This window comes from Salvelinus sp. IW2-2015, linkage group LG14 (assembly GCF_002910315.2).
Source record: "Salvelinus sp. IW2-2015 linkage group LG14, ASM291031v2, whole genome shotgun sequence".
Lineage (NCBI taxonomy): Eukaryota > Metazoa > Chordata > Actinopteri > Salmoniformes > Salmonidae > Salvelinus > Salvelinus sp. IW2-2015.
The window spans coordinates 31522261-31531064 of record NC_036854.1 but is presented as its reverse complement, the minus strand read 5'-3'; the positions used below and the strand labels follow the sequence as shown (position 1 = coordinate 31531064).

At 45.2% G+C, this 8804-nt stretch overlaps 1 protein-coding gene across 1 annotated transcript in view; it reads left to right on the top strand.

Annotated features, from left to right (window-relative positions):
- The first annotated feature begins 1881 nt into the window (after window positions 1–1881).
- drd3 (dopamine receptor D3) overlaps window positions 1882–8804 on the top strand; it is a 30874-nt gene continuing 23951 nt past the window's right edge. Inside the window, exons 1-2 of the mRNA XM_024147475.2 lie at window positions 1882–2206; window positions 8277–8389. Coding sequence (XP_024003243.1) covers window positions 1910–2206; window positions 8277–8389 — 410 coding nt within the window. The 5' untranslated portion in view covers window positions 1882–1909. The remainder of the gene's footprint in view (window positions 2207–8276; window positions 8390–8804) is intronic.

Here is an 8804-nt window from a genome sequence, read left to right as displayed (position 1 = left end):
TTCGTGCAGAGTGGTGCAGGCGAGCTGAAGGCACTGCCGATCCTGCCCAGTCGCAAAGAGAGCACACTGCAGTCCCTGGTTTCGAAATCCAGGGCGTGCATCACTGCCGGGCTGTGAGTTGGGAGTCGGCGATAGGCGCCGAGCACACAAGTTGGCGCCCAGCGTCGTCCGGGTTGAGGACCAGGGTATCCGTATTGTAAATAAGAGATTCAGTTCTTAACTGACTTGTGCCTAGTTATAAATGTTTTATTAAATTCAGTGCTCTCTGCTGCGGTGCTCTGACTGTTGCACCGGTGCCTCTCTGCGTGCGTGCTCTCTGCTGTAGTGCTTCTCGTGCTGCAGTGGCTCCTCTGTTGAAGTGCTCTCCCTATGGCAGTGGCTCTTTTCTGTAGTGATCTCTGTTGCAGTTCTCTCTGTTCAGTGTTCTTTGCTGTAGTGGCTCTCTGTTGAGTGACATGCTCTGTTGAGTGCTCTTTTGCATGTAGTGCCGTCTGTTGACGTAGCTCTCTGTTGTGCAGTGCTCGTTGCCTGTAGTGCTCTCGTTTCAGTGCCCCTGTATGCAGTGCCCTCTGTTGCAGTGCTCTCTTTTGCAAGTGCTCTCTGTTACAGTCGCTACATCTGTTGCAGTGCCTCTTGTGGCTGTAGTGCTCTCTGGTTTCAGTGCCCTCTGTTGGCGTGCACTCTGTTGCAGTGCCTGTGTTGCAGTGCTCTCTGTTGGGCAGTGCTTCTGTTAGCAGTGCTCTCTGTTACAGTGCTCCTGTGCCAGTGCTGTCTGTTACGAGTGCTCTCTGTTACAGTGCTACCTCTGTTGCAGGTGCTCCTCTGTTACAGTGGCTACTTCTGTTAACAGTGCTCTCTGGTTCAGTGCTCAGTCTGTACAGTGCTGCTCTGTTACAGTGCTCTCTGTTACAGTGCTCATCTGGTTACAGTGCTCTCTGTTTATGAGTGCTCTCTGTTGCTGTGCTCTCTGTTGCTGTGTCTCGCGGCGAGAAAACATTACACCTCTAGCAGCCTTCTAAGATTCACATCTATGACATTAAGCTGTAAAACCTCCTGATGTTGATGTGATTGTATTTTGGTCAAGAGGGAGGATGTGAGGGATGATCGTTGGTCATGATTCCATTCAGGGTCGGGCGAGAGGCACAGGGTGCTATTGCAAACTCAACTCACAARGTTGCACCTAAGGCCTGAACCAGGGTCAGATTTCTCTATAACRTCAACCATGTGGAGTTGAGAAAATTACATTATTTAAGAGAGTTAAGTGAAAATAGGGCACAGTGACAGCTGTTTGGGTTCCATGACAATCAACAGTGTCATAGTGAGAAGCAGACACAAGCCTGGRCTATAGAGAGTCTTGAATCATAATTACCTCAGTAGCTAACTTACTGCTTTGGCCAAGTGCCAATTAGTCAATGCAAAGTAGATCATCAGATTCTAATAACATGTCCTCAACTTTATTTGTCCACTTATTAGTATTAAGGCTAAAACATGCCATCATTAGATACATCCCACATACATCCAGTACGTCATACTGCAGACACAGATGCTGGTCCTGTCTGTCTTGTACATAAAGGTCACTTTAGTGATGATATGCAGAGAGCAGACAGCTCTGAACCATACAGTATGGTCATGTCTGGAAGAGGGAGCTTGATGTAGAGTGTCTCACTGGAACCCAGAGGATAGGAAGGGTGCAATATTGTATATTGATCTTGGTCATGGGGATGTATCAGATTAGATGTCCATTTGACCCAGGGTTTCCCTATGAGGATTACATCTAATATCACATGTACAGTATGGAAGGTTCTTTGTCTTAGTAGATGTCATGTGATAGATATCAGCTCAAGCTATGTCTCTCTCTCCCATGCAGGTCTCTCACCCAGCCCTTCTCTCATGTCACCGGGACGTTTCCATGGCGATGTTTAGCGGCTCTGAACGCTTCTTCTGGAATGACTCGGAACAGGTTCCGGAAGACCTCCGCCTCCATGGGAATTCCTCTGGTGGTTGGGAGGAGGATACGGAGCGTAACTACTATGCCATGCTGTACTCCCTGCTCATCCTGGCCATCGTGTTTGGCAACGTGCTGGTGTGTCTGGCTGTGGTGCGGGAGAGGTCCCTACAGACCACCACCAACTACCTAGTGGTGAGCCTGGCTGTAGCTGACCTGCTGGTGGCCTCGCTTGTCATGCCCTGGGCCGTATACCTGGAGGTGAGGGTCCACTGGGTGGGGGGACCAGGGATAAGTTGGGGAGGGAGGGTATTAGGACTTGAGGGTCGACCTGTGTGGGGGGACCAGGGATAAGTTGGGGAGGGAGGGTANTGGGGAGGGAGGGTATTTGGAGGTGAGGGTCGACCTGTGTGGGGGGACCAGGGATAAGTTGGGGAGGGAGGGTATTTGGAGGTGAGGGTCGACCTGTGTGGGGGGACCAGGGATAGGTTGGGGAGGGAGGGTATTTGGAGGTAAAGCCGGTTCGGACCAGGGATGGTGGTGGTCTTGCCAACTCCTATTGTAATTGGCGTGACAATGGTCATAGGACCATAGGAGTTGGCCAGCATAACAATATCTGTCTGTTGGGAATGTCTAGGGCTGGGATGTTTTTCTTGGTCAGGTCCCAGGGTTAGAAACACTCCTCAGACCTACTCATGTTATATAAACTACTGAAAGAGAGACAGTTTGTGACACTGGATGGCTTTGGGATTGAGAGGAGGGGGAGGGGATGTGTTCACTTTGAGTTTTCATTCTGTTCAATGAAAATACAGTGCATTCTGAAAGTATTCAGACTCCTTGACTTTTTCCACATTTTGTTACGTTACAGCCTTATTCTAAAATGGATTAAATCGTTTTTCCCCCTCATCAATCTTTACACAATACCCCATAATGACAAAGCAAAAACAGTTTTTTTTTCGAAATGTTTGCAAATTTGTTAATTTTTTTGTTTGTTTGAAATATCACATTTCATAAGTATTCAGACCCTTTACTCAGTACTTTGTTGAAGCACCTTTGGTAGCGATTACAGCCTCAAGTCTTCTTGAGTATGACGCTACACGCTTGGCACACCTGTATTTGGGGAGTTTCTCACATTCTTCTCTGCAGATCCTCTCGGTCAGGTTGGATGGGGAGCGTCGCTGCACAGCTATTCTCAGGTCTCTGTGTGCTGTATGCTTAGGGTCGTTGTCCTGTTGGAAGGTGAAACTTCGCCCCAGTCTGAGGTCCTGAGTGCTCTGTAGCAGGTTTTCATTAAGGATCTCTCTGTACTTTGCTACGTTCATGTTTCCCTCGATCCTGACTAGTCTCTTAGTCCCTGCCTCTGAAAAGCATCCCCACAGCATGATGCTGCCACCACCATGCTTCACCGTAGAGATGGTGTCAGGTTTCCTCCAGATGTGACACTTAGGATTCAGGCCAAAGAGTTCAATATTGATTTCATCAGACCAGAAAATCTTGTTTCTCATGGTCTGAGTCCTTAAGGTGCCCTTTGGCAAACTCCAAGCGACTGTCATGTGCCTTTTACTGAGGAGTGGCTTCTGTCTGCCCACTCTACCATAAAGGCCTTATTGGTAGAGTGCTGCAGAGATGGTTGTCCTTCTGGAAGTTTCTCCCATCTCCACATTGGAACTCTGGAGCTCTGTCAGAGTGACCATCAGGTTCTTAGTTACCTCCCTGACCAAGGCCCTTCTCCCCCGATTGCTCAGTTTGGCCGGGTGGCCAGCTCCAGGAAGAGTCTTGGTGGTTCCAAACTTCTTCCCATTAAGAATGATAGAGGTCACTGTGTTCTTGAGGACCTTCAARGCAGCAGACTTTTTTGGTACTCTTTCTTGACCCAATCCTGTCTCGGAGCTCTACAGACAATTATTTTGACCTCGCGGCTTGGTATTTGCTCTGACATATACTGTCAACCTTACATAGACGTATATTTATCTTTCCAAATCATGTCCAATCAATTGATCTTACCACAGGTGGACTCCAATCAAGTTGTAGAAACATATCAAGGATGATTCATGGAAACAGGATATACCTGAGCTCAATTTAAATGTAAATTAGGTATTTCTTTAATTTTTTTTAAACCTATTTTCGCTTTGTCATTATGTGGTATTGTGTGTAGATTGATGAGGGGAAAACATAATTTAGTCCATTTTAGAATAAAGCTGTAACGTAACAAAATGTGGAATAAGGGAAGGGGTCTGAATACTTTCCGAATGCTCTGTACATGTGAGAGATGGAGTAAGGATAGGACAGGGAGATGGAGTAAGGATAGGGCAGGGAGATGGAGGAAGGATAGGGCAGGGAGATGGAGGAAGGATAGGGCAGGGAGATGGAGGAAGGATAGGGCAGGGACATGGAGGAAGGTGGAAGGGAGAGTGGAGGAAGGATACGGGCAGGAGATGGATAAGATAGTGAAAGAGATGGTATGTTATTACTGTAGATTTTCTCCCTTTAAGGGTGTGAGGGGTGGTGGTGATACATTCAGTGACTGTGAGTGGCTGGAAGATATTGAATGCCTATTGCTTCTAATGAATTTTTTATCTCTATATGCCTCCACACATAATTGTCCCTGTGAGGAGTGTTACGAAATGAATTTAGAGAGGTATAGTCAGTGGGGGTTGTTTTCTCGTCCATTAATATAATTCTTTGGCTTTGGGGGACTGGAGGAAGTTAAAGTGTTGATTGAATTATTTTGAATTGGTCAGAGGGAGGATGTGAGGATGATCGTTGGTCATGATTCCATTCAGGTCGGTGCGAGAGGCACAGGGTGCTATTGCAAAACTCAACTCACAATGTTGCACCTAAGGCCTGAACCAGGTCAGATTTCTCTATAACTTCAACCATCGTGGAGTTGAGAAAATTACATTATTTAAGAGAGTTAAGTGAAAATAGGCACAGTGACAGCTGTTTGGGTTCCATGACAATCAACAGTGTCATAGTGAGAAGAGACCACAAGCCCTGGTCTATAGAGAGTCTTGAACATATAATTACCTCAGTAGCTAACCTTACTGCTTGATGACGAGTTTCTCACACGACTGGCCTATCTGGTGATGTTTTTCTCTCTCGCTGATGATCTGAATCTAGGATTACAGGGACTCTCCGCAACTACAGTGATCCCAGTCCCTACTCCGGTTACTTATCGCGGATTCCTATTACGTCGCGGATTTATAATGCATTTTTTTTTTTTTTGTGCATGTGGCTCTGCATTCTGATTGCGCTAAAAACTCCACTCCCGCTTCTTGTATCAAAACATGCTGAAATTGTCTATCATTTGTCGTCTGTCAGTTAATGTTTACTACATAAAAACAGCTTGGCAATTTTCTTAAGTTTGGCCAGGAAAGGAAGGAAGGAACTAACGCCTGGATCGCTTGCAAACCATGGTGCAGAATGGCACTGAACTTAAGCGATGTAGCTAGGAATGGGCCTTGATGAGCCGTTCATTACAGTTCTGCCAACGTAATCGATGGTGGCTGTCGCCGTGTACAAGAATCTTTTCTGCAAAGCAAAAAAAAAGAGCGAAACAGCTCCTATCACTTATGTCTTCTCCGAAAAACACACCTGCACGCGCGGGCTTTTCAGAAGAAGAGACACTGCAAGCGCATCAGGATTGCAGCGGCCCAGTCTGAGAGCAGTGAAACGGCCTACACGTGAGTCACTGTATTTGTATACATGGTAATAGTGCGTTAATTGTAAAAAAAAAAAAGAGTTTTCTATTCGCGGATTCACTATGCGGGTCATTTTCGCGAACGTAACCCCCGCGATAAACGAGGGATTACTGTATATTCAATATGCGGGAGTCAAAATTGAGGCTATGATTAAAAGTTGGAGCTCTTCTCTGTCTGCATCAACAAGGACAACACACAGGTCTTTCCATCAAGCTAACGGACAATGTCCAGAAGTGAGTTGGGTGAGTTGGGTGTGCAATTACGCAGGTACTTTCCCGAAACGGATGACACAAACAACTGGATTCGTTATCCCTGTCATGCCCTGCCTCCAGTCCACTTACCGATAACTGACCAAGAGAGCCTCATTGAGATTGCAATAAGCGGTTCTGTGAAAATGTAATTTAATCAGAAGCCACTGCCAGATTTCTGGATTGGGCTGTGCTCAGAGTATCCTGCCTTGGAAAATCGCACTGTTAAGACACTGATGCCCTTTGCAACCACGTACGTATGTGAGAGTGGATTCTCGGGCCCTCACTAGCATGAAAACMAAATARAGGCACAGACTGTGTGTGGAAAATGATTTAAGACTGAGACTCTCTCCAATACAACCCAACATTGCAGAGTTATGTGCATCCTTTCAAGCACACCCTTCTCATTAACCTGTGGTGAGTTATTCACAATTTTCGACAGCAGGAAGAATTAAGTCCACCACAATAGTGTGGGGCTTGCCTGTCCTAGCCACTCGGTAGCTCACCATATAAGACGCTTCTAGCCCCTTCTTATTAATGGTATCTGTTGCTTTTATACATGTCTTACTACTCGTAATTRGTCMTAATTCTCGCTCAAAAAACTCCCATGGCTTATTTTTCAAATTGGAATGTTTTGTTTCTAAATGTCTCCGCAGGAGTGAAGGTTTCATCGAGTTGTGAGATACTACTTTTGGACATATAACACACTGTGGCTGAGGAAAGGCACTGCTCCCAATATAAGTGAACTCCAAACCAGTGTAGTTCTCATCATATTTGTGCCTCTTCGATGGTCCAACGTCCCTGTTTGTTGTTCGGTGCTTTCCTGGGTAGCCGAAGGGCTGCAACTGATTCACAACTGTCAGTGTCCATGCTAGCTGGGKTAACCACAAATGTAAAATTACTGATGCTAGCATTGGATGTGCTCGTGGAAGCAGACCAACTTGTGTCGTCGACAGGTGCAGGTGTAGAACTGCTGGTAGTAGCAGTACTACCTGTAGAGCTGGTATGTGTTTCTATGGACCCGGGCCTTACTTTTTTTAACCATTTATACATTTTTGAGCAAACGGAATGAGCAGCAGCTACGTTTGGTTAGTGGAATTCCCGCGAGAGAGTAACGGTTAATGTGATTGGATATTCATTATTTGACTAGGCTACCTGTTTTTGACATTGTGTTGTTATTTCGCTGAACACTAGATGGTTTCATTTTATTTTGGGCAGTGAAACGAGGCTACTCAGGCGAGAAAAAAAACTCACCCAAATGTATAGCCCCGTTGGAAAATATAAATGGATTGTTTGAAAATGTGAAGAAAAATAATAATAATATATATATATACACTACCGGTCAAAAGTTTTAGAACACCTACTCATTGAAGTGTTTTTGTTTATTTTTACTATTTTCTACATTGTAGAATAATAGTGAAGACATCAAAACAATGAAATAACACATATGGAATCATGTAGAAACGAAAGAACTCTTAAACAAATCATAATATATTTTATATTTGAGATTCTTCAAATAGCCACCCTTTGCCTTGACAGATTTGCACCCGCTTGGAATTCTCTCAACCAGCTTCATAGTCACCTGGAATGCATTTCAATTAACAGGTGTGCCTTGTTAAAAGTTAATTTGTGGAATTTCTTTACTTCTTAATGCGTTTGAGCCAATCAGTTGTGTTGTGACAAGGTAGGGGTGGTATACAGATGACTGCCCTATTTGGTAAAAGACCAAGTCCATATTATGGCAAGAACAGCTCATATTATGGCAAGAACAGCTCACTATTATTCTACAATGTAGAAAATAGTAAAAATAAAGAAAAACCCTTGAATGAGTAGGTGTTCTAAAACTTCTGACCGGTAGTCTATTTTTTATAAAATAAAAAAAACTTGAATCACATTTTTATTTGGCGTACCCCTGACGGAATTGRGCGTACCCCTGGGGGTTCGCGTACCCCAGTTTGGGAATACCTGCATTAGAGGATAGAAAGGGTGCATGTGGATGAGGGGGTGGGGGGAATATGTCAGGCGCTGCAGCTCAGAACACATTTATCTCTGTCAGACAGTTGTTATCACGTATTATAGCACCTAAGGGAAGGCCTGTCTGAGCAGCACTATCTATCTGGGTGAGGCAGGCTGGAACTGGGAGTGTGTAATTGTACTTTCAAGGGTTTGAACGTGGGTGGCATAATTGGACAGAGAAAGAGAGAGGGAGAGAGGGAGGGAGCAAAAGAGAGAGGGAGCAAAAGAGAGAGAGAGAATAATTTATTTGATGTGTGTTGTTGATTATGAATAATGATGATTGATATGGATAATGATGGTGATCATGATGATACTGATGAAGCTGTGTGAATGTGTGTGTCATGTGACCCTGCGTTACCTGTCCAGGTGGTCGGAGGGGCGTGGCTCTTCAGCAGGATGTACTGTAACATCTTTGTCACCTTGGATGTCATGATGTGTACCGCCAGCATTCTCAACCTGTGTGCTATCAGCATTGACAGGTAAGACGCCCTGTGTGCGTGTGTGTGTGTAGATATATTCGGTTTCCTCAACAACCTTCTGGTGTTAACGTTATTCTGCCAGTACCGCGCACTGCGATTTCCCATCAGTGTCCTGCTGGTGAGTGTGTGTGTGTGTGTGTGTGTCGGACCAGCTAGTCAGGGTGCTCGGGACACCGTTCGTGTCTGTCTGTGTGTGTGTGTCTGTGTCTGTGTCTGTGTCTGTGTGTGTGTGTGTGTGTGTGTGTGTGTGTGTATGGTAGACTTTATATACAGTACTATTTGTCATTACTGCACCTCCAGTTGACTTGATGCCCTGTTGAGTTGTCAGGTTCAGAGAGCAGGTCTACTTTCTCCAAATGAGCCTTAAATATTTGTGCTGGAGGGATGTGCCTGTACCCTCTAGGTTAGCATGTTG